This window comes from Lepus europaeus, chromosome X, assembly GCF_033115175.1.
Source record: "Lepus europaeus isolate LE1 chromosome X, mLepTim1.pri, whole genome shotgun sequence".
Lineage (NCBI taxonomy): Eukaryota > Metazoa > Chordata > Mammalia > Lagomorpha > Leporidae > Lepus > Lepus europaeus.
Genome location: NC_084850.1, coordinates 91,975,547 through 92,001,071, shown reverse-complemented (window position 1 = coordinate 92,001,071; position 25,525 = coordinate 91,975,547). Strand labels below are relative to the sequence as shown.

Sequence of the window (25,525 nt, the reverse complement as noted above, 5' to 3'; positions counted from 1 at the left end):
AGGCCCTTCTTGAAGGATGTGCTTTCCTGGGGAGGCCTATGGTAGATGAGGTTGATGAGCTTGACTCCTCATCCTCAAGAGCCCTGACTAAGGGGAGAGTGGGCAGGGCCAGTGGAGGGTCCTGGACAAACCACCCCTCAGGAGCTCAGACTGAACGGAAGCTAGAAGACAGCCCTGGGTGGCTCCCCTGAAGCCCCCTGTCTGTGCTTGCTGCCCTGGCTTTCAGGTCTCATGATCCATGGAGATAAATGTTTGCACTGCCCCCACAGTGCCTGTGAATGAAAGTCTGGAAGGAGGACTGAGCAGGGCAGGAGCACGGAGATGGATGTGGTTTTCTCACCTTCCTTCCTAAAGCCTCTCAAGCAATAGTTGCTAGGGAGCAATGAGAGGGGAAGATAAGTCAGTTTAAGTTCCCATGCCCTGCACCCTGTCCCCAGGATGGGGGAGGGGAGGAGAGGAGACATGATGTAAAGGATGCCAAGGCAGTTTCCTGGAGGACCCTAAACATCTGAAGTGCTTCCTGGGTCCAGATTATCTGGGCTCTCCATCTCTACACCTTCATCTTGTGTCCCCTTCTCTGTTCATCGACATCCCCAGCCACAGTGGGAAAAACACAAGAAGGTGCCTGTGGATGATGATGTAGCAAAATGAAGGTGTCTGGATTTGCTGGACATCTGTGCTGGTCCAGGGTTTGTTTGCCACCTTCCTCTCCTCTTTTCCATATCTTAGTGTCTGACCCCTTCAGGCTGTATTTCTCAGGCTCCTGAATCAACTGTCTGGCTAGGTTCAACCAGTGAGAAGCACTGGAGGGAAAGCAAGACAAATGGAGGAGCCTGAATACTCAGCCTTTGCCTTCTCTTCCTCAGGCTCTGCTGTATCTCGTCTATGGAGCCGGCTACCAAGAGATCTCCAATTTCGCTGTGTGATTCCAGCTCAGGTCACAGCAACTGCTCCCTCAATTTGTTGCCCCCTGCCCCCTGTTCTGCCCTGTACTATAAAAGACAGCTGACCCTTATAGGCTTTCCCAGGCCCTCATATTAGTTGACTTCTGGTTTCCCCAATGAGAGAGAACTATTGGAAGCCAGGAAAGAGGGAAAGGAGAGGGCATGTCTTTCTTCTGGTTTGGGCAGCAGGTCATGTGTGTGGCTCTAGCTCCCACAGACAGGCTCGTGGTTCCATTTCCATCAGGTTACTCTTATCTCTGAACTGTACGACTACCTCCTTCCTTACCCCTCTAGCCTAGGAGTGCTGTTGGCTTCCTGCTGTTGCTAATCTTTGGGTTATCCGCTAATCATCTATGTAGTCAATTTCTTTCCTGTATTAAATTCCTTGCCATAACTATTTGGGAGTTTGTTTTCTCAGTTGTATCTTGACTATGAACTGGTGAAAAATGCAGCTTGTGATTCAAGAGGAGTGGATTGGAAGCTCTTAGGTTACCTGACTCAAAGTACTAAAGGGGGGCTGGTGCTGTGGTGTAGTAGGTAAAGCCGCCACCTGCAGTGCTGGCATCCAATATGGGCGCCGGTTCGAGTCCCGGCTGCTCTACTTCCAATCCAGCTCTCTGCTATGGCCTGGGAAAGCAGTAGAAGACGGCCCAAGTTCTTGGGCCCCTGCACCCACATGAGAGACCTGGAAGAAGCTCCTGGCTCCTGGCTTCAGATCGGCAAAGCTCTGGCTATTGCAGCCAATTGGGGAGTGAACCAGTGGATGGAAGACCTCTCTCTCTCTCTCTCTCTCTTTCTGCCTCTCCTTATCTCTCTGTATAACTCAAGTAAATAAATAAATCTTTTAAAAAAGTACTAAAGGACACAGAGACAGTATCTGAAAAGGTGCTTTGTAGTAGACTGAGAAGTGAAGGGAGGTCCAGGGCTGGGCAAGTTGATTCTACCCTTACCCCCACTTGGATTCTTCAGGAATTTGCTTCCAGGACCACACAAGCTCCAAACTCCATAGAGGATCTTGGTGGGGAGGGTACAGGCCATTGGGTTAATCTTCTCTTTTGCTCTCTCAGTGGCCAAGACTCCTGTGCCTGTCAGATGCCAGGCTGTTACCTGGCATCTTTCCCTATAGCCACCCAAGTCCCTTCCTTCATGCCCCGCCACCCCACACATGACAGACACAGTAAGCACCAGGGCATATTTTGTTGAGGACTTTATTGTGGAGGATAATTCAGGAGAGCATGTCCAGGTGAGTGGATGGAGCTGTTGTGCTCTCCAGCTACCTGGGCCCCCAGGTGGTTTTTGGAGTCGTCTTCATTTTCGGGGCGAAATGCAAGATTACAGTTGGTGTTTGAGGTAGCTAATCAACATGGGGGGAATATCCAGCTGGTCGATGGCTTGTGGCTGGCCAGCCTGGCGCAGGGCTCTGCGGATAACTAAACGGGCCTGGGATAGCAGCGACTGTGGATAGGCTACAGCAGGGAGAAACAGGTCATGAGGAGCAATTCTAAGCATAATTTTCCCATTCAAGCCTACATGCATCCTGCCTTAATGCCTTCTCCTTTCCTTTCCAAGAAATGTTTCCCACCCTGTCCCCCAATGCAGAGTACCAATAGGGTCCCACTGAAGCCAGGAGAGGGCATGCTCAGGGACACAAAACAGTGATTGGCAGAACCAGTACCAGAACTTGGTCTAGTGCTAACCACCACCCCCCACCTCATCTTGGTGAGCCTTTCCCTAACATGGAATCTGTAACCTCTTCTCCACTCCATACCCAGGAGATGGAGAAAGATGGAGTTTTCTCCAGTTCAATCCAGAGGATTGGCTTGAATGGTGACTTGGGGCCTTGGAACCTCCAAGCCAGAAGGCCCACCAGGCTTAGGTTACCCGCCACTCACCTCGGGCATGTAGCAGCAATGCAACACCTTTATCATTTTGTGATGTTGTGTCCAGGGGTAGAGATGGAAGGTAGATGTTAGCACCAAAATCAATTAACAGCTGGATGTACTCTGGCTCACAATTATGGTGGAGGCAGATTTCGAGGAGACTGCGGGGCCTTGGAACGCGAGCCAATAGGCCCTGGTCGGTGCAGTTGTAGTCAGGGTCTGCCCCGTGGAGCAAAAGCAGGCGGAAACAGTCGAGGTGTCCATAGACTGCAGCTAAGTAGAGAGGGCCAGAACATGAAGCTATGTTTGATGCCCAGACTGGTAGTTTAGCTTTGACATTGGCCTCAGCACCATGACCTAGCAGCTCCTGCAGGATAGCAACAGCGCCATCACGGGCAGCTGTAAGGACAGGAGAACAATTATTGTAGATGCTACCACCAGGACAGGCACCAGCTTCCAAAAGCACCCGCACACAGTCCAGATGGCCATGACTGACAGCAGTGAAAAGTGGTGTCTGTGCCTTGACGTCCAAGCTGTCGACATCAGCGCCATGTGCCAAGAGGACCCGCAAACAGCTCAAGTGGCCATAAGAAGCAGCCAAGCGCAAAGGTGTTCCAGGAACGCCCCAGCCACTCCTGCTGTTAATAAAACGTTTGTAACGCTCCTGGCGCAAAAGCTGGTCCAAGGTGTAAGAGTCGTTGTCGTACACTGCTTGATTGAGAGCCTGCTTCTCCCCCATGTCGGTGTCCTCCTCCTCCTTATCGGGCTGCAGGAGGGAGAAAATCTTGGTGATGTCCATGAGGTTCATTTTGGCTGATTGGAAGAGGACTATTCTCATTATGAGCAGGGAGGGAATGCCAAATCTGTCAACGACAAAAAACAGGGGAAGAGACTGAAGGTCCCTATCAAAAGCCTGCAATGCCAGACTCCACTTGAATTTGTTGCTCTACGCCCTTTCTAATCTGCTACTCACACTGCGGGTCTCCTGCTTCTCTCTCCCACTGCCACTGTCTTATTTTAGACCCCAAGTCAGGCCATTTCCTAGCCCGTTCCCATTCTGCTTGCCCCTCAAACTACTACTACTGGGAAGCCTTCTCTCATCTCCAACTCTCCTCCTCCCCACTCCCCCGGCTCAGGGGTTCCAAAGGATCACAACTAGACTTCAGCTATGAAATCTCACATCACATTTTTCACTTATCTGTGCTCCATTACTATGTAAACTCCAGGGCTGAGACCTTGTATCATCTTGTATTCTTCCACTCCCAGTAGGGCCCACATCTTGGCTGGAGATTTGCTAAATGCATATTTCTGAATTAAGAATTTGTGTGTTAATGAGGTGATCTGGTCCAGCAGTTGCTAGGCCAACAGATTGGTGCTTTGGGGTGTGAAGCTGTCATTCCTGCACCTTCTGATATCAGTCTCTTGACTCCACCTCTCAGTCTTTTAGATGAACTTCAATGTAAGCACAGCCATTCGTCTCTGACCAAATATGGCCCTCCCAAACTTTCTGTAACATCCCATTGGGCCCCACATTTCAGGAACAGAGATGCTCAAGAAATGGGTGTTGAATGGAATTTACTGATTAAATACAGAGGTGGTATTACAAAGAACTCCCATCCGGTAAAATGAAGGCAAACAGATGACTGGTAACAGTTGTTTCCAGGGCAAGGTCTCCTCTCTACTTTCAACTGCTTTCTCCCTCAGGACTATTTCTTTCCAGGAGTCCCTTTGATTGCCAGCATCTCCTCAGAACCTACTACTTTCCCATCCCCCTGGCTCAATATTTTTCCCTTCCTCTCTGCCCAACCCAGCTTAAAGCCTTTCCTTAACTCTGTACTATTCTCTTTCCATACTGCTTTGGCCCTATACAATCACCCATGGCCCAGTCACTGACTCATCCTAACCCCTGACCTTATGAGTTCATTCCTAGTGCTCCAAAATCAAGCTTACCCACCTGAGTTTTTAAATGTCCTCAAAGCGAGCTGGTAGGTTTTTCAGAGCTCGTCTTCCTATTCTCCCATACCCTGCAGCCAAGGTCTCAGGTCCTCACATCTCCTTTTATTCACTGCCCAACTCCACCCCTCTTTATTAACCTAGGACCTCAGGTACCCACCTCATAGAAAAAAAATTGTGAAGTAGATGGGTGGGGTCACCCTCAACTTGAGGCCTCTCCCCACCTGCCAGCATCAGCTCCATATATGGTCTTACTATTTATTCATTCTTGGGATACTGTCAGAAGACTAGAACTTTGGAATTCAAGCAGACCTAGGTTTGCAACTGAGCACTTCCAGGTCCTCCTCCTTTCTTTGGCAATCAGTTTCCTCATCTAAAGGCAAAAACGATAGCCCCTGCCTCACAGGGCTGTTAGAAGGAAGAGAGCTACCATGTATCAGATCTTCAGAGGTGTTGTCTACTGGGTACTTCCCTCTCTCCTGTTCACATCCCCACCCCTTGTAGTCGTGCTGCACCCATCCTCCACCACACACTTCGTAAGCTCTTAAATATGTCAACCTTGTGCCTAACCAGTGGATGTTTCTCATATCCTCCCTTCCCTGACTTTTCTAGGACACCTGTCCCTACTGACCATTCCTTCCTACAGACTCCTTCCTCTGCTTCCTGGCCATCACACTCCTGATTTTTTCTTCCTTCTGTTCTTCCCCAGAATATTTCTGTTCTCTTTCCTCTCCCCTCCACTCTCTTCTATCCAATCCCATAACTTTAGCTTTCACCTTTACTCTAATGATTTCAAGCCTATTCCTCAAAGTTCCCTGAATTTCTATTCAGCTCCAAGCATGTATTAATGGAGTTTCCTCAGGCATTTCAAAGTGAACACTATCACACCACCACTACCACCACCTCTGCTGCTGCCACCGCCACCACCACCACCACCACTACCACCACTGCCACAGCCACCGAACTTGATCCATATTCTATCTACCTGGTCAACCAAACCAAAAGTTCACAACTCAGTCCTCTTGCCTCTTTGTCCTACTTCTGTCCAATCCCATTAAGTCCTATGTATTTTACCTCCTAGAGACCTCTCTAGGACATCTGTCCTCCTCACGGCTCATATCCATTGCCAATCTAGATCTCCACCATCGTTTGCCTCAATGGTTGCAGTAATCTCCTAAGAACTTTCCCTTTTCAATATTTTCTCCACATTATGACTAAAGTGATAATTTATAACTACAAATTTGTCCTATACCAATCTTCCAGGTGTTTTTTTTAAGAAAGACTTTTTTTAAAGAAAGATCTATTTCCTTATTTGAAAGGCAGAGTGACAGAGAGGGAGGGAGGGGGGAAGGAGTGAGGGAGGAAAGGAGAGAGGGAGAGAAAGAGAGAGAGATCTTCTAGCCACTGGATTATTCCTCCACTTTTCTCAATGACTGGGGCTGGGCCAAGACAAAGTGAGGAGACAGAAACTCCAACCAGGTCTCCCAGGTAGGTGGCAGGGCCATCTTCCATTGCTTCCCCAGGCACATTAGCATGGACCTGGATCAGAAGGGGAACAGCAGGAACTTGAACCAACACTCTGATATGGTATGCTAATTTTGCATGTGGTGGTTTAACCCAATGTGCCACAACACTGGCCCCCGATACTGTTTTAAATCCCTTAAATGTTTCTCTTTCTTTTGGCATATGACGTAAAGACCTTAGTCCAACTCATGGGTCCTTCATAAACAGATCTTGGCCAAACTCTCCAGCCTCCCTTCCAACTTCCTTCTCTACTTATACCCTGAGATCCAGTGATAAGTAAAGAAAATTATTACTCTCCATAAATATCAGACTTGTTTCTTTTACATTCAATTGCTTCTGTTGAATTAGTTCCTCCAGAATCTGTGCTGTGATAGCACTACAGCAGTCATCACAGTATGTTGTAGTTCCTTCTAGAGGAGTTTTTTTGGCTCCCACTGCAGATGGAGAGACCATATGGGAGAGTGGTAAAACATGAGTCTTGAATTCTGCTTCAATCCCAGCTCTACCACTTAGCAGCTATATGATCTAGAGCAGGTCAGTTAACCACTCTGTGTCCATTTCTTCATCTGTAAAGAGAAGATAATTGTACCTGCCTTGGAGGATTGTTGTTAGGATTAAATAAATTAGTACACAATATACATAGTAAGTTCTTTTTTTAAAAAAAAGATTTATTTAGTTAGTTGAAAGGTAGACTGAGACAGGAAAAGACAGAGAGAGAGAAAAAAAATCTTCCATCTATTGGTTCACTCCCCAAATGGCCACAATGGCTGGAGCTTGGCCAGGCCAAACCCAGAAGCCTAGAACTCCATCTGGGTCTCCTACGTGGGTATCAGGGGCCCAAATACTTGGGCCATCCTCCTCTGCTTTCTCAGGTGCATTAGCAGGAAGGTGGGTCAGAAACTGAGCAGCTGGGACTCAAACCAGGGCCCATATGGGATTCCAGCACTGCATACGCCGTGAGCCACAATGCCAGCCTCATGTAATGAGTTCTTAGAATAGTGCCTGAATGTAGTTTTCAATAATTGTTTTGCTATTATCATGATGATCACTTAGATCTCCAATTTCTATGACTATTGCTCCTTACTTAATGTCCTAGAAATTCAGAACTGGAATGGACCTTATAGAACATTTATTTCATTTCTTTGGTGGCAATCATTGTGGAACATTGGGTTAAGCTTCTGCTTGGGGCACCTATATCCCATACTTGGCTGCCTGGGATTGAGTCCTGGTTCTACTTCCAATCCAGCTCCCTTGCAGTAATGCAACCCTGGGAGGAAGCAGGTAATGATTCAAATATTTGGGTCAGTTCCTGGCTCCCAGCTTAGGCCTGGCCCAATCCTCTCTATTGCAGGCATTTGGAGAGTGAACCAGTGGATGGAAGATCTCTCTTTTTGTCTTTCAAGTAGATTAAGATAGTTTTCTCAATTTAGGTGTAAGGAAACCAAGGTTCAGATGGGTGCAAGAACTTTCCTAAGGTCATATGGTTGTTATTATCAGTTATTTCACTGCCAAAGACCAGAACACACTTACAATCTTGCACTTTTCAAAGCTATTTGATATAGTGGGATAGGTAAGATTATCCCCACTTTTTGAATGGTGAAAACTGAGGCTGGGGAAGGTAAAGGATTTACAAGATGCCTTATATCAAGGCAATAGCACAGCCAGAAATGGAATCCAGGTTTCCTTGCTCTGCATCCTGTTCTTTCTATTGCAACATGAACCACAGACACACGCCCCTCCCCCTTGCCTCAAGCAGCGTCACATTGCAGCGCCCAGGATCCTCAGGTTTTGAATATCACGCTGAATTCCAGGGACTTTGGTTAGTGGGAGACTTCTTTACAAGTAATTTCTTCTGACAGCTTGTGGTCATCCCTTGCTTACTATTTTATTGAGGGGACAGAGGCCTGGGGAGATGAAAAGGGCAGGGAGTGGTGGAGGGAATGCTGAACTGCTCACCAAGGTCATAGCATGAGGCCACAGCAGGGCCCGTATAAAGGGCCTCCAGAGGGAGAGCAAGCTTCGGCGACATGCTGGTGTTGCCACTTAAGTGAGTTGTGCCTCCATTAGATAAGCACAAGAATACTCAGCTAGTCTACTGTCTGACCTTCACTTTGCTGTGGTTTGTTAGAGTTACACACCCTGTGCAAAAAGCCACTTTCAAAAATGCAGGACTTTTAAACTTCTGTGTCACATTAGCCCCTGTAGCAAACTGGTGAAATTTGTGGACCCCCTTCAGAATGGTTTTCAGAACATAAAATAAAGTACATAGGATAAAAGGAAACCAATTGTATGGATATATTGCTCTCAATATACTTTTGCAACTGCATGATACCATAATTGATGTTCTTGTTGATTAGCACATTTAAATAACAAGACCTACTAATAATTTTTGAGTGGCCATGAATATAAATGGCATTGCAATATCTCTGCCCCAGTTGCAATATGATCTGAAATCTCTGTGATTTCTTCTGGTGTCCAAGTTACAGGAACTGGTACTAGCATGGTCATTTACTGCCTGCATTCATCCTTGAGAGAAATGGCAAATTTCAAGTTAGAGGTTACGGTGGAAAAAGGATAATTTTTTTTTTTTTTTGCTTATGCAGGTCTCTAGTCCCCTTGATTTCTAGTTCAGGCCCTCTTGGGTGTCTGGGAATCCAGGTTAGGAACTCCTACAGGAGAGTGTCTGGTTTCCACGGGATCTAGAACTCTCCTTCAGGTATTAGTAGACTATTTTAAAGCCTCACTTTCCTCATCCCACACTGAGGAGCTCTGTCCTTAAGCCCACTCGGCTGACCCACACACACAGATTCACAAACACCATACAGGGGCACAACCCATTAACCTTCACCTCACTGCAGTGTATAATTGCAATTGTCTTCAAGAAGTAGGTGACTATCCACAAAGGCCTAGGCAGACACACCCTCTCGGGACTGCAGTAAGCTGGCATTCACCCCCTTCTCTTCCACCCGCCGGCTTTTCTAGCCACCTCCCAAGCACCCCCAGGTCCCAGATTCAGCAGGAACAGCCTACGAAGGATGGTGGCCACAGGTCCGTGGGCTGCCAGGACTCACGCTTTCCTGACAGACAGCACTGAGTCCTAGGCTCCAGGTACTCACGGTGCTTCAGCCTGAGGCCGTGCTGAACCAGGGTCTGCCCTGGCTCCTGTGCGAAGCCCTTGGGCCCTTGGTGGCTCTTCGGCTGGGAGCCCCTGCTGCCCGACGCTGGAGCAGGCAGGGCCCTCAGTTCCCACTGTTCACTCCGCAGAAAGGCAAAGCGACAGCCCTTAGGCTGACTTGGTCCAGGGGGCTAATTTTAGGCTACCCTCCACTCCCCCCCCTTCCCTGGGCCGTGTTATCTTACCAGTGCCATTCTGGGAGCGATCCCAGAGACAGAGAGAAGGGGGGCCGCCTGTGGGGAAGTCCTGGAAGGACTGACTGACAGATAGACAGGTGCCTGGCGAGGCTGGGGCTATGGCTCCCAGAATGTCCTTGTTTATCCCTCCCACCACTCAAATAGGTGCCAAGGTGCCCTGAGCTGTTGGCACTCCAACCCCTGGCTAAGGGGCTTTTGAAGGCCCAGCCTCACCTAGCACACCTTTCCTCTGAGCTGGGGCCTCTTAGTCTCTCTGGATTTCCTTTTTCCCTTCTTGAGAGCCCAGCAACTCACTCCCTTCCCAGAGGACATAGGCAGATTGGGAAGGAGAAGCCTCCGTGCTGGGACATGCTCCCACTCAGCTTTTCTGAAGCTGAAGAAGGCCCTGAACATTTGTGAAGACCTTCGCAGTCCTCTAGCCCACCTAGGCTCAGCCTAAAGAAAATGCCCACAGCCTCCCAGTCTGCTCACCACTAAGGCATCCCTGCCAGATTAATGTGTGTAGCACTGGGAACTCTGTCAAGATACTCTTAAGTATCATTTGATGTCCCCGGATGCCTTCAAATGGGAGAAGTGGTAGGGAAATACTTTTAGAAATATGTGATCTTTTTTAGATGTCACACAAAAATAAACTGGGAGCTGGCATCCTACTTTCTTCTGGAAGGAGAAGCCTGCCCACCATGAAGTTTACATACTGCCCCACGAACAGTCTGATCAATTCTGATAAAATAGGATAAAAGGAAACCAATTGTATGGATATATTGCTCTCAATATATTTTTGAAACTGCATGATACCATAATTGATGTTCTTGCTGATTAACACATTAAATAACAAGACCTACTAATAATTTACTCTTTGGAGAAACTCTTTGGGGAGAAACTGTCAAGTAGTCATTATGTTTAAGGTTCTGGATGCAGGAAGAACACAGAGAGAAGACACAATGTTCCTCAAAGAGCTCACAGAACACTGACTCCAAGTCCCCAGAGTGCATCTCTTTCTCTTTCCAATCTCCAGAGAGTAGTTTTGAGTCAGGAAACAAATAGAAAGGCAGCAAGGAGACCACAGATGTGGTGGAATGAAGCTCTCCCTTTCACGTGATTGCTTTGGTGTTGGGCTCTGCCCACTGTACGGGAATTCCCACAGTTTTGAAACATTTAGCTTGAATGCTTCCACTAACAGGGCACTGCTAGGCAGCTCCTTCTTTCTGTTGAGCCCCAATCTGCAGCTACAGAGTACCCCTGAGGTCTGAGCCTATCTTCTTTCCACCCTTAGGACCCGGGAGAATATGGTCACTTTCTCTGCCCCAATACAGCCCTCTAGAGGCTGAATCCAGAGGTAACCTATCCTATATGTCACCTGTCTCAGGGAAAATAACCCCAGATCTTCCAACTATTTCTTTCAATTTGGTATCTCGCTAGTCTTGTCCACAGTACTTATGAAGTGGTCTTGCAGCCTGCCTGTACATTGATAGTGCCCAGGAGCTCACTGGAGGCCAGATGACTCGTTTGGAAAGTGTCAGAGTGTTTCAGCATGATAAGTGATACCGAAGATGAGAAGCATCAAAAAGCACATGAGCTTCAGCTTAGTTTGAGCCATGGCCTGTGGCTGTTCATTGTTGGAGGCCTCACACAAGGCTGATTGACAGCCACTAAATAAGCTATTACCTATCATGTTAAAGATGGCAGAGTAGGATATTCTTGAAAAAAAAATCTTGCAAGATTAATATAAAGATTTATTGAAACAATTATAAATTCACATGCAATTGTAAAACTGATAAAGAGATCCCATGTTTCTTCCAACATTAACATCTCAGTATGATATTGACATTGACACACTCCACCTATCTTAGCTAGATTTCTGGAGGTTTACTTATACTCATTTGTGCATATATGTGTGTATGTGTTTATTTCTTATAATTTTGTATAGGTTGATTCTTTTTTTTTAAAGATTGATTCACTAGGTCGGTGCTGTGGCATGATGGTGAAGCCACAGCTTGCACACCATCCCCTATGAGCGCCAGTTCCACACCTGGTTGCTCCACTTGTGATCCAGCTTCTTGCTAATGCTCATGGGAAAGTAATAGAAAATGGCCCAAGTGCTTGGGCTGCTGCACCCATGTGGGAGACCAGGAAGAAGCTACTGACTCCTGGTTTCGGCTTGGCCCAGCCCAAGCCATTGCAGCCATTTGGGGAGTAAACTAGCAGATGGAAGTTCTATCTCTTTCTCCCTCTCTTTCTGTAACTCTGCCTTTCAAATAAATAAAATAAATCTTTAAAAAAAGGAGACACAGAGACAGAGATCTTCCATCTGCTGGCTCACTGCACAAAAGGCTGCAATGGCCAGAGCTATGCAGATCTGAAGCCAGGAGCCAGGACTTTCATCTGGGTCTCCCACGTGGGTGCAGGGGCCCAAGCACTTGGGCCATCTTCCACTACTTTCCTAGGCACATTAGCAGGAAGCTGGAACAGAAGTGGGGCAGAAGGGGACTCCAAGCGGCACGCCGATATGGGAGGCTGATGTTGCAGCCTGCTTTACCAGTCACAATACTGGCCCCTACAGGTGGATTCTTATGTCTACCACCTAATACCATATATGGGATAGTTCTATCTCCAATAAGGATAGCTTATGTTGCATTTTTATAGTCATATCCACTTTCTTCTCACTCCTAACCTTTAGAAACCTCTAATATCTTCTCCGTTTCTACCTTTGCAAAATTATATAAATGCAACTATGTACTATATAACCTTTGTAATTAAGTTTTTCACTCAGCAGGCCCTTGGGATTCATCCAAGTTGTGTGTATCAACTTGTTTCTCTTTCTTACTGATTGGGAGTCATACTATGTACATAGTATAATTTACTTAACAGTTGATCCATGGAAGGGTATCTGAGTAAAATCTAGTATTTGGTTATTACAAGTAAAGCTGCTATGAACATCTGTGTATAGATCTTTATCATTATAGTTATATGGTAGTTACTTGGTAGAATGATTCCAAATTTTAGAGTAAGCTTTTGTATGCCTTCATATTTTTAAAAGATTTATTTTATTTATCTGAAAGTCTGAGTGACAGAGAAAAGCACTGAGACAGAGAGAAAGAGATCTTCCATCTGCTGGTTTGCTTCCCAAATGGCTGCAGTGGCCAGGACTGGGTCAGGCTGAAAGCAGGAGCCTAGAACTCCATGTGGGTCTCCCACATGGGTGAGTGGCAGAGTCCCAAGCACTCGGGTTATCTTCTGCTGCTTTTCCAAATTCATCTCTGCATCAGAAGTGGAGTAGCAAGAACTCAAACTGGCGCTCTGATGTGGGATGCCCGCATTGCAGGCTGCAGTTTAACGTGCTGCACCACATCAGTCTCTGACTACAAATTTTTTGAGAAACTTTCCCATTATTTTTCTGCAATGAGTGTGCCATTTTACATTCCCAACAGTGATGTATGGAAGTTCCAATTTCTCCACATCCTAGCCAGTACTTGTTATTTTCCTTGTCTTTTTCTATAGCCCTTTCAGTGTGTGTGAAGTGGCATCTCATTGTGATTTTGATTTGCATTTCCCTGATGGCTAATGAAGTTGAGCATCTTTTCATGTGCTTATTGGCCTCTTATACATCTTCTTTGGAGATATGTCTATTCAAGCAATTTGCTCATTTTTTAAAGAAAATACTCATGTTTATTAGCTGATTTACATTTGAAAAAGGAAAGTTAAGTGAACCACAATTGTTTGGCAAGTCTCCGTCATCAATAGTATTTCCCTGGCTGCCTTCTTCAGAGGGCACTTATGCAGTGCTCTGGAATGCAGCCATTCAGTATATAACATTGCATTGCTATTGTGTTGCACATAAAGTACAGGCATACATGTGTTGGACATCAAAGAACTAGACCATTAAACACAAAGTGCTAGTTTCAAATGTCAAAACATGATGTTAGTAACTGCTAAATACAAATTATATAATAAAATAGTCAAGCTTTGAATATTGTGAAATAGACCTTATGTGGAGATTAGGCTCTTGTGAGCTGCCTCCATCTTATTTCCTCCCTTTGCCAAAGCCTGTGAATGCATATCAAATCAAGGACAAAATAACCATTTTTCACTTGTGGTAAAAAGCACCTAACATAAAATTTACCATTCTAACAATTTTAAGGGTACAGTTCAGGAATGTTAATGTGTTGTTGTATAACACATCTCCAGAACTTTTTAAACCTGCAAAACTAAAACTTTACATCCATTAAACAACAGCTCCCAATTTTTCTTTCTCTCACCCCCTGATAAGGACAATTCCACTTTTTATTTTATTTTATTTTTTTATTTTTTGCCAGGCAGAGTGGATAGTGAGGGAGAGAGATAGAGAAAAAGGTCTTCCTTTTTGCCGTTGGTTCACCCTCCAATGGCCACTGCGGATGGCACATCGCGCTGATCCAAAGCCAGGAGCCAGGTGCTTCTTCCTGGTCTCCCATGCGGGTGCAGGGCCCAAGGACTTGGGCCATCCTCCACTGCCTTCCCGGACCATAGCAGAGAGCTGGCCTGGAAGGGGGGCAACCGGGATAGAATGGCGCCCTGACCGGGACTAGAACCTGGTGTGCTGGCGCCGCAAGGCGGAGGATTAGCCTGTTAAGCTACGGCGCCGGCCAATTCCACTTTCTATGTCTATGGATTGCATTGATTTTAATACTTCACATAAGTGAAATAATACAATAGGTGTCATTTTTTATGACTGATTTATTTAACTTAGCATATGTCCTCAAGGTTCATCCAAGTTGTAGCACACAACAGGATTTCCTTTCCTTTAGAGGATGAATAATTTAGTGCATGTATATACTATGGTTTGTTTTTTCATTTATCTATTCATGTGTATTTGGGTTGTATTCACCTTTTGACTATTTTTAAATTTTTCTTTAATTTTTTTATAAATGTATAGCTTGATAAGTTCTAAGTGCTTACTCTCTTTTATTTTTTAATTTTTTTATTATTTTATTTATTTGAAAGACAGAGTTATAGAGAGAGGTAGAGCCAGAGAAAGAGACAGAGGTCTGCAATCCACTCATTCTCTTTCCAAATGACTGCAACGGCTGGAGCTGCACCTATTTGAAGCCAGGAGCCAGGAGCTTCTTCTGGGTCTCCCACGTGGATGCAGGGGCCCAAGGACTTGGGCCATCTTCTACTGCTTTCCCAGGCCACAGCAAAGAGCTGGATTGGAAGTGGAGCATCCAGGACTCAAACTGGTGCTGCAGGCTGGAGCTTTAACCTACTGTGCCACAGCACCAGCCCCTTTCTTTAATTTTTAATTTTTATTTAAGGTATACAAATTTCATGTATTTCCTAGATACATATTTAGGAACATAGTGATACTTCCCTCCCTACCCTTCCTCTCCCCATGCCCCTACCCTTCTTCCTCCTCTTTCTCCTATTTCCACTCTCATTTTTACAAAGATTTATTTTCACTTTATTTATTTTAAGATTTATTTATTTATTTGAAAGGCAGAGTTACAGAGAGAAACAGAGAGACCTTCCACCCGCTGGTTCACTCCCCAAATGGATGCAACAGCGGGAGCTGTGCCAGTCCAAAGCCAGGAGCCAGGAGCTTCTACCAGGTCTCCCATGCAGGTGCAGGGGCCCAAGGACTTGGACCATCTTCTACAGCTTTCCCAGGCCACAGCAGTGGATCAGAAGTGGAGCAACCGGGACTTGAACCAGCACCCATATAGGATGCAGGCCCTACAGGCGGTGGCTTTACCTACTACACCACAGTGCTGGCCCCTCAGTTTACTTTATACTCATAAGATAAACCGTACACTAAGTAAGGAGTTCAGCAAATAGTATGAAGAAAAAAAAAAAAAAACCACTGTTCCTCAACACTAGAAAAGGGCTGTGAACAATTATTGAATCTCAAAATGTCAATTTCACTCCTATATGTTACATTTTTGGTACTCAATTAGTTACCACAGATCTGGGAAAACATATGATATTTGTTTTTTTGGGGACTTTTGTTTCACTAAGTATAATGGTTTCCGGGTGCTTCCATTTTGTTGCAAAGACAGGATTTCATTATTTTGGCTATTGTTAATTGCTGCCATGGCTATACCCAGTTCTTTTGGGTATATGTACCCATAAGTGGGGTTGCTCAATAATATGGTACCTCAGTTTTTAATTATTTGAGAAACTGCCTTACTGTTATCCATAGCAACTGGACCATTTTACATCATCAGCAGTGCAGAAGGGTTCAAACTTCTTCACATGATTGCCAACATTTGTTGTATGCGTGTTTTTTTTTTATTTTACAGTAGCCACTGTAATATGTGTGAGATACCAACTTATCACAGTTTTAATTTGTATTTCCCTAAAGATTAGTGATGTTAAGCATCTTTTCATGTGCTTTTAGGCCATTTGTACATCATCTTTAGAGAAATGTCTATTAAGTTATTTGCACTTTTTTCCATCAGTTTATTTATGAGTTGGGTTTTTAAATAATTCTAAAAATATATTACTTGAAAGGAAGAGAGATAGAAAAAGAGAGAGAAATGCAAAGAGAACTTCCATCCATGGTTCACTTCCCAAATGCCTGCAACTGCTTGGGCTGGGCTAGGACAAAATCTGGAGCCAGGAACTCAATCCAGATCTTGCATGTGAATGGCAGGGACCCAAGTACTTGAGCCATCTCTCCTGTGGCCTCCCTGGATAGGAAGCTGGAATCAGTATTGGAGTTAGGATTTGAACCACTCTGTTAATGGGTGCAAATGTCTAGAATGGCATCTGAAACAAGAGGCCAAATATCCACCTCTATTTTTTAAATTGGTGTTGAATTGTAAGAATTGTTTAGTCTAGATTTTAACCTATCATTGATATACGAGTATGATTTTTCAATATTTCTTCCTATTCCATAGGTTTCCTTTTCACTATGTTGATATTGGTTTTCTTTGATGTGCAAAGGTCTTTTGAGTTGATGGAGTCCCATTTGTCTATTTTGCTTCTATTACTTGTACATTTTGTGTCATATCAAAGAAGTAATGATCTAATCTTATATTATGAATTTTCCCTTATGTTTTCTTCTAGGAGTTGTATAGTTTTAGGTCTTACATGGAGGTCTTTAATCCATTTGAGTTACTTTTTATATATGGTGTTAAGATAAGGGTTCTTTTGCATATGGATATCCACTTTTCCACATTTGTGGAAAGTGTTGACACTTTGTTGCAGATCATTTAATAACATATTTAAGGGTTTTTATACTCTGTATTATATTCCATTGGTCTATGTATCTGTCTTTGTGCCAGTACCACACTGTTTTGATTACTAATGCTCTGGCATCCAGTACTATTTTGAAGAGAAGCGGTGAGATCAAGCATCCTTCTTTTGTTCATATTACATGAAAATATTTCAATCTTTCAGGACTTTTTAAAAAAACTTTTATTTAATAAATATAAATTTCCAAAGTACAGCTTAGGGATTACAGTGGCTTTCCCCCCCCCCATAACTTCCCTCCCACCTGCAACCCTCCCATCTCCTGCTCCCTCTCCCCTTCCATTCACATCAAGATTCATTTTCAATTATCTTTATATACAGAAGATTAATTTAGTATATATTAAGTAAACATTTCAAGTATTTGCACCTACACAGAAACACAAAGTGTAAAGTGCTTTTTGAGTACTAGTATAGCATTAATTCGCATTGTACAACACATTAAGGACAGAGATCCTACATGAGGAGTAAGTGCACAGTGACTCCTGTTGTTGACTTAACAAATTGACACTCTTGTTTATGGCATCAGTAATCCCCCTAGGCTCTTGTCACAAGTTGCCAAAGCTATGGAAGCATTTTGAGTTTGCCGACTCTGATCTTATTTAGAGAAGATCATAGTCAAAGTGGAAGTTCTCTCCTCCCTTCAGAAAAAGGCACCTCCTTCTTTGATGGCCTGTTCTTTCCACTGGGATCGCACTCGCAGATTCTTTCATTTTAGGTTTTTTGTTATTATTATTATTTTTTTTGCCAGAGTGTCTGTGTCTTGGCTTTCCATGCCTAAAATACTCTCATGGGCTCTTCAGCCAGATCCAAATGCCTTAAGGGCCGATTCTGAGGCCAGAGTGCTGTTTAGGTCATCTGTCAGTCTAAGAGTCTGCTGTGTATCCTGCTTCCCATGTTGGATTGTTCTCTCCCTTTTTAATTCTATCAGTTAGTATTTGCAGACACTAGTCTTGTTTATGTGATCCCTTTGAGTCTTAGGCCTATCATTATGATCAATTGTGAACTGAAATTGATCACTTTGGCTAGTGAGATGGCATTGGTACATGCCACCTTGATGAGATTGAATTGGAATCCCCTAGCACGTTTCTAACTCTACCATTTGGGGCAAGTCTGATTGAGCACATCCCAGATTGTACATCTCCTCCCTCTCTTATTCCCCCTCATATATTTAACAGGGATCACTTTTCAGTTAAATTTAAACACCTAAGAATAATTGTGTGTTAATTAAAGAGTTCAACCAATAGTATTAAGTAAAACAAAAAAATACTAAAAGGGATAAAGTATTAAGTTGTTCATCAACAGTCAGGACAAGAGTTGATCAAGTCACTGTTTCTCATAGTGTCCATTTCACTTCAACAGGTTTCCCCTTTGGTGCTCAGTTGTCACCGATCAGGGAAAACAAATGATATTTGTCTCTTTGGGACTGGCTTAATTCACTCAGCATGATGTTTTCCAGATTCCTCCATCTTGTTGCGAATGACCGGGTTTCATTGTTTTTGACTGCTGTATAGTATGATGCTGGATGTATACTTTTCACATATATTGAATTATTTATCTTTTTGTTGTTGAGGAGTTGTTACTTGTGTTTTTTTGTGTCATTGACAATTGTATTGCTAAATCCAAGGACATGAAGATTTATATCTACATAAGAGCTTGTGGTTTTAGCTCTTATATTTGTTGATGCATTGTGAGTTAATTTTTGTATATGGGGTGAGGTAATGATCCAACTTTGCTCATTGCTTGTGGAAATCCAGCTTTTCAGCATCATTTGTTGAAGTGAGTTTTTGTCACCCATTGAATGGACTTTTGAAAATATTGGCCACAAATGTGTTGATTTGCATCTGTACTCTCAATTGTATTCAACTGTCTATTTTAGTGTGAAATTCACACTGCTTTGATTTCTATAGCTTTGTAGTAAGTTGAACCCCAACGCATGAATCCCATAATTTTATCTTTCTTCTGTGAGATTGTTTTGACTTTTTTGGGCCCCTTTAGGTTTGATATGAATATGAAGATTCTTCCATTTCTGAAAACACTTTACTTTTTTTCTGTTTTATCTTTTATTAAATCCCTATTTTTTTTTTTTGACAGGCAGAGTGGATAGTGAGAGAGAGACAGAGAGAAAGGTCTTCCTTTTTGCCGTTGGTTCACCCTCCAATGGCCACTGCAGACGGCACATCTCGCTGATCCGAAGCCAGGAGCCAGGTGCTTCTCCTGGTCTCCCATGCGGGTGCAGGGCCCAAGGACTTGGGCCATCCTCCACTGCCTTCCCGGGCCATAGCAGAGAGCTGGCCTGGAAGAGGGGCAACCGGGATAGAATCCGGCGCCCCAACCGGGACTAGAACCCCGTGTGCCGGTGCCACAAGGCAGAGAATTAGCCTGTTAAGCCACGGAGCCAGCCTAAATCCCTATTTTTAAAAAGATTTATTGATTTGAAAGGCAGAGTTACAGAGAGGCAGAGGCAGAGAGAGAAAGAATTCCATCCTCTGGTTCACGTTCCTGATGGCTGTAACAGCCGGAGCTGTGCCGATCGGAAGCCGGGAGCCAGGAGCTTCTTCCAGGTTTCCCACATGGCTGCAATGGCCCAACAACTTGGGCCATCCTCCACTAATTTCTCAGGCCATAGCAGAGAACTGGATTGAAATTGGAGCAGCTGGGACTTGAACCAGCGCCCATATGGGATGCCGGCACTGTAGGTAGCGGCCTTACCTGCCACCCCACAGCACCGGCCCCAAATCTTTACTATTTTTCTGCTTTCAGCTATCTTTGCATTAATTTCTTCCTTTGTTTTTAAAATACTTATTTTATTTATTTGAAAGTCAGAGTTATAGAGTGAAAGAGAGAGCGAGAGAGAGATCTTCTATTTGCTTGTTCACTCCCCAAATGGCTGCAATGGCCTGGAGCCAGGAGCTTCTTCCAGGTCTCCCATGTGGGTGCAGGAGCCCAAGAACTTGGGCCATCCTCTGCGGCTTTCCCAGACACATCAGCAGGAAGCTGGATTGGAAGTGGAGCAGGAGGGACATGAACCAGTGCCCATATGGGATGCCGGCGCTGCAAGCGGTGGCTTAACCTGCTATGCCACAGCGTTGGCCCAATAATTTGTTATTTTTTCCCCTAATGCCTCAAGGAGTAAATTTAGGTTATTTATTTGAGATATATTCTTCTTTTTAAAATGTAAGCATTAATATATATAAAATTTTTCTCTGGGCAATATATCTGCTGCATTCCCTAGGGTTTAGTGTGGTATGCTTTGTTTGTTCATCTCTGAGTTTATTTTAATTTTTTGTGACCTCATATTTTATCCACTGATTACTTAAGAGCATATTATTGGGGCCGGCACTGTGGCACAGCCAGTAAAGCTACTTCTTCTTGTTCATGACTTAAGATATTGTGATGTGTTCTATCCTGGAGAGTGTTTCATATATATTTGAAATGAAACTGTTGATGTTCTATGTATGTCTGTTTAGGTCTACCTGGTTTATAATGTTGTTTTTTAAGATTTATTGATTATTTGAAAGGCAGAGTTGTAGAGGGAGAGACAGATGTTCACTCTAAATGGCTACAATGGCAGAAGCTGAGTCAAGCCAAAGCCAAGAGCCAGGAACTCAATCCAGGTTGGGGCATAAACACTTGAGCTGCCTTCCACAGCCTTCCAGGTGCATTAGCAGGAAGCTGGATCAGAAGTGGAGCATCAAGACTGTGCTCATATGGGATGCCAGAGTTGCTGGTAGTGGCTTAACCTGCTGAATTACACTGCCGGCCCCAATGTTGTTCTTTTATATGTTTATAATATTTTTTTAAGATTTATATTGTTTACTTGAAAGACAAAGTTACAGAGAGAGGTAGAAACACACACACACACACACAGAGAGAGAGAGAGAGAGAGAGAGAGAGAGAGAGAGAAAGGAAGAGAGAGAGAGGTCTTCCATCCACTGGTTCACTCCCCAGATAGCTGCAACGGCCAGAGCTGCGCCAATCCAAAGCCAGGAGCCAGGAGCTTCTTCCGGGTCTCTCACATGGGTGCAGGGGCCCAAGGACTTGGGCCATCTTCTACTGCTTTCCCAAGCCATAGTAGAGAGCTGGATCAGAGGAGGAGCAGCCGGGACTCGAACCGGTGCCCATATGGGATGCCGGTGCTTCAGGCCAGAGCTTTAACCTGCTATGCCACAGCGACAGCCCCTGTTTATATTTGTTTTCTTTTATTTCTTGTCTAGAAGTTTTACTCATTATTGAAAGTGTTGTATTGGGGCCAGCACTTTGGTGTAGCTGGTAAAGCCGCTGCCTGCTGGCATCCCATATGGGCACCGGTTCGAAACCCGGCTGCTCCACTTCTGATCCAGCTCTCTGCTATGGCCTGGGAAAGCAGTAGAAGATGGCCCAAGTCCTTGGGGCCCTGCACCCATGGGGGAGACCTGGAAGAAGCTCCTGGCTCCTGGCTTCAGATAGGCCCAGCTCCAGCCATTTCAGCATTTCAGCCAATCGGGGGGGGGGGGGGGAGGGTGAACCAGCAGATGGAAGACCTCTCTCTCTCTCTCTGCAACTCTAGCTTTCAAATAAAAAAAAATCTTAAAAAATAGTAAGTGTTGATTAACGTCATCAAATATTACTGTAGAAATATTTACTTCTTCCTTTAATTATGTCAAGGTTTGTTTCATATAGTTTTGACTGTAATTTATATCTAAATGGTTCTTTTGGGTTATTAATGTAAATGATATTGTGTTTTCAATTTCAAATTTCATTGATTTATAACTGGTATATAGAAAACGTTCCATTTTTATAAATTAACTGTACCCTGCAAACTTGCTATAATTGCTTATTAGCAATAGGAGGTTTTTCCTTTTGTTCTTTGGTATTTTTCACACAGAAAATCATATCATGTTGCATTCAAAGATGGTAAATTTACATTCAGAAAATTTTATCCAATTTTATAAATTCTAAGTTTGTATGTGTTCTAAGTTTGTATGCCTTTAATTTTCTTTTCTTGTCATCACATTTTCTAAGACTTCCAGTATGATGTTGATTAGATGTGGTGAGCGTCAACATTCTTACTCTATTCCTTATCTTAGCAGAAAAGCATCTACTTTCTTATCATTAAGTATTTTGTTAGCTATAGACTTTTTCATGTTCTTTACCAAGTTGAGGAAGTTCTTTATTTCTAATTTGCTAATAGTTTTTTTTTTGTTTTTTTTAAGCATGAGTGAATGTTCAATTTTATCATTTTTCTTCATTTGTTGATGGAATCCTACAGCTTTTCTTTTTTTTCTTGTTGATAATGATGGATTGCAACAAGTGATTTTCTGGAAGAGAATACTGAATATTGGAGTAATTTTCTCTCTATATATTTTGTATATTTCACTAGTGAACACATCTGAGAGTGGTGTTTTATGTTTGGGAAAGTTATTTATTTAATATAGTCCTACTCAGATTATCTATTTTCCTTATATGAATTTTGATAAGACTGCTTTTCAAGGAAATGGTTTCATTAAAGTTGTCAAATTTGTGGACATAATATTTTTCATAATATTCTTTTGTTATTGCTTTAATGTCCATGGGATCAGTAGTGATGGATCCTCTTTCAGTTAATAGAAATTTGTATTTTCCTGCCTTTACCCTGTTGTTCTCCACTATTTCAGTGATCTTTTATTTTTTTAAAAAGATTTATTTATTTATTTGAATGTCAGAGTTACACAGAGAGAGGAGAGGCAGAGAGAGAGAGAGAGAGAGAGAGAGAGAGAGAGAGAGAGAGAGAGGTTTCCATCCACTGGTTCACTCCCCAATCGGCCACAATGGCCGGAGCTGCACCTATCTGAAGCCAGGAGCCAGGAGCTTCTTCCTGGTCTCCCACGTGGGTGCAGGGGCCCAAGGACTTGGGCCATCTTCTACTGCTTTCCCAGGCCACAGAAGAGAGCTGGATCACAAGTAGAGCAGCTGGGTCTTGAACCGATGCCCATATAGGATGCTGGCGCTTCAGGCCAGGGCGTTAACCTGATGTACCACAGCGCTGGCCCCTATTTCAGTGATCTTTTCAAAGAAACAGCCTTTGGCTTTGTTAATTTTCCCTATAGATTTTCTTTTTCTTTTTTTTCCCCACTTTCACTGTTTTGTGCTCTTTTATTTTCTTCTGCTTGCTTTGGATTTAATTTTCTCTTTTTTCTAGTTTCCTAAGGTGGAGGATTAGGTTATTTATTTTAGATATTTTTTTCCTTTCTAATACATGCAATCAATGCTATAAATTTCCCTCTATGCATTGCTGGTACTTACTGCATCCCACACATTTTGATAATTTTATTTTCATTTTCAATTAGTTCAAAATACTTTCAAATTTCTCTTTAGACTTCTTCTTTGAGCCATGTGTTATTTAGAAAGATGTTTAATCTCCAAATATTTTGAGATTTTCCAGATATTTTTCCATTATTTATTTATAGTTGAATTCCATTACGGTCTGAGAGCATACGTTTTATGATTTCTATTCCTTCAATTTTTTTAAGATTTATTTTATTTATTTGAAAAAGTTACAGAGAGGTGGAGACAGAAAGATAGAGAGGTCTTGCATCCACTATTTCATTTCCCAAATGGCCAAAGCTGAGCTGATCCAAAGCCAGGAGCCAGGAGCTTCTTCTGGGTCTTCCACATGGGTGCAGGTGCCCAACCACTTGGGCCATCTTCCACTGTTTTCCCAGGTGCATTAGAAGGGAGCTGGATGGGAAGTGGAGCAATCAGGACACCAATTAAAGGGCCTAAAATGCCCAAAAGGGATGCTGGCGCTGTGGGCTGGGGCTTTAACTTGCTGTGCCACAGCACCAGAGCCAAATGGAATTTTTCTTAATTTCCTTTTTGACTATTTCATTTTTAGTGTATAGAAATGAAACTCATTTTTTGTATTAATTTTATAACTTTGCTGAGTTTATTAGTTCTAACACTATTTTTGTGGAATCCTAACATTGTCTGCAAAGAAAGGTAATTTTAATTCTTCCTTTACAATTTACATGTCTTTTATGTCTTTTTCTTGCCTATTGCTTGCACTAGGACTTCTAGCACTATGATGAATAGAAATGGTATATGTGGATATCTTTGCCTTAATTCTGACCTTAGAGGAAAAGTTTTCACCATTGAGCATGATTTTAGTTATGAGGTTTTCATAGTCAGCCTTTATTACATTTTATTGAGTTGTTTTTTTTTTTTTTTTGACAGGCAGAGTTAGTGAGAGAGAGAGAGACAGAGAGAAAGGTCTTTCTTCTGTTGATTCACTCCCCCAAATGGCCGCTATGGCTGGAGCTACACCGATCCTAAGCCAGGAGCCAGGTGCTTCCTCCTGGTCTCCCATGCGGCTGCAGGGCCCAAGCACTTGGGCCATCTTCCACTGCCTTCCCGGGCCACAGCAGAGAGCTGGACTGGAAGAAGAGCAACCGGGACAGAATCCAGCGCCCCAACCGGGACTAGAACCCTGGGGTGCCAGCGCCGCAGGCAGAGGATTAGTCTAGTGAGCAGCAGCACTGGCCTATTTAGTTAGTTTTTAAAGTGACTTACAAATATTGTATGTATTTATGAGGTACCATGTGCAGGATGAGCATATTTGTCTTTGTACTGAAGTAGCTTCCTTGTATTTCTACTATGTTGAGTTTTCTTTTTTAAATCATGAAATAGCATTGCTATTGAAGAAAATGCTTTTCTCTTCATTAATTGAGGTCATCATGTGATTTTCTCCATTTATGCTATTCATGTGGTATATTGCATTGATGGAGTTTAGTATGCTGAACCATTCTTGCATTACAGAGGATAAATCCCATTTAGCCATTGTATACAATTCTTTTAATATGATGTTGAATTCTGCTTACTCGTATTCTGTGGAGGAATTTTGCATCTATGTCCATAGGGACATTAGTCTGTATTTTTCTTTTTTGCCATTCATTTATCTGAATTTGGTGCTGGGCTTTCATTTTTGGGAGGTTATCTAATTACATAATTCAATCTACTTACTAGTTATAGGTCTATTCAGATTTTTTTCATTTTAAACAAGAAGTTTATTTAAACAACAAGATGCTTGACTTGAAGAAAAAACTATCTAGGATTCATTTTTTTTAAAATTTACCCCTACTTAAAGACAGATTGCCCTACATGTAACAGCTATGTACAAAAGAGTTATAAAATTGTCCTTGGTTTTGATAATGATAAATAAAAAAAATTAAAATTCTCCAATCAAACAAGGTATGCAGGGACTTCTATTTTGTTGTTGTTGTTGTTGTTGTTAAAACAGTGAGAGCAAGATAACTTACTGAAATATAAAGATAAGAGCTGGATGAGCATGCGCTAGTGGAGAAAGGGGATATTTTCACAGAACCAGTGTTTTTCCCCATTCCATCTCCATTCGATGCCAATCAAAATATACCATTGGTCATTTAGTTAAAAAAAAAGAGAGAAAAAGAAAAGAAAAAAATGCAATATGCTTATGCACATACAACTGTTACTTTATGTACAATAAAGGAATGGGGAAGGGGAAATGAAAGAATAAAGACTATGCTGCAGTAGTCAGGATGTGATGGAACCCAATTGCAGTTTTCTAGTTGAGAATGTGTTCTTGATCTGTAAGGACAGAGTTCTGGAGTAAAGCAGCGAGTTCCTTCT

The 25,525-nt window shown here is 43.1% G+C and overlaps 1 protein-coding gene across 1 annotated transcript; it reads right to left on the bottom strand.

Annotated features, from left to right (window-relative positions):
* Positions 1-2,168: 2,168 nt before the first annotated feature.
* On the bottom strand, positions 2,169-9,545 carry ASB12 (ankyrin repeat and SOCS box containing 12). Its single transcript, XM_062184087.1, has 3 exons — positions 9,418-9,545; positions 2,837-3,687; positions 2,169-2,410 (listed from the first exon to the last, which is right to left on the bottom strand). The coding sequence occupies exons 2-3, from the start codon at positions 3,660-3,662 to the stop codon at positions 2,277-2,279; spliced, it is 960 nt and encodes a 319-aa protein (XP_062040071.1). The 5' UTR covers positions 3,663-3,687; positions 9,418-9,545; the 3' UTR covers positions 2,169-2,276.
* Positions 9,546-25,525: the final 15,980 nt, after the last annotated feature.

Bases quoted from the DNA above. Each gene is read 5' to 3' on its own strand.
- ASB12 (XM_062184087.1), bottom strand. From the start codon at position 3,662: ATGAGAATAGTCCTCTTCCAATCAGCCAAAATGAACCTCATGGACATC. The intron at 2,411-2,836 runs GTGAGTGGCGGG...TCCCTGCTGTAG, and splicing joins ATTGCTGCTACATGCCCGAG to CCTATCCACAGTCGCTGCTA.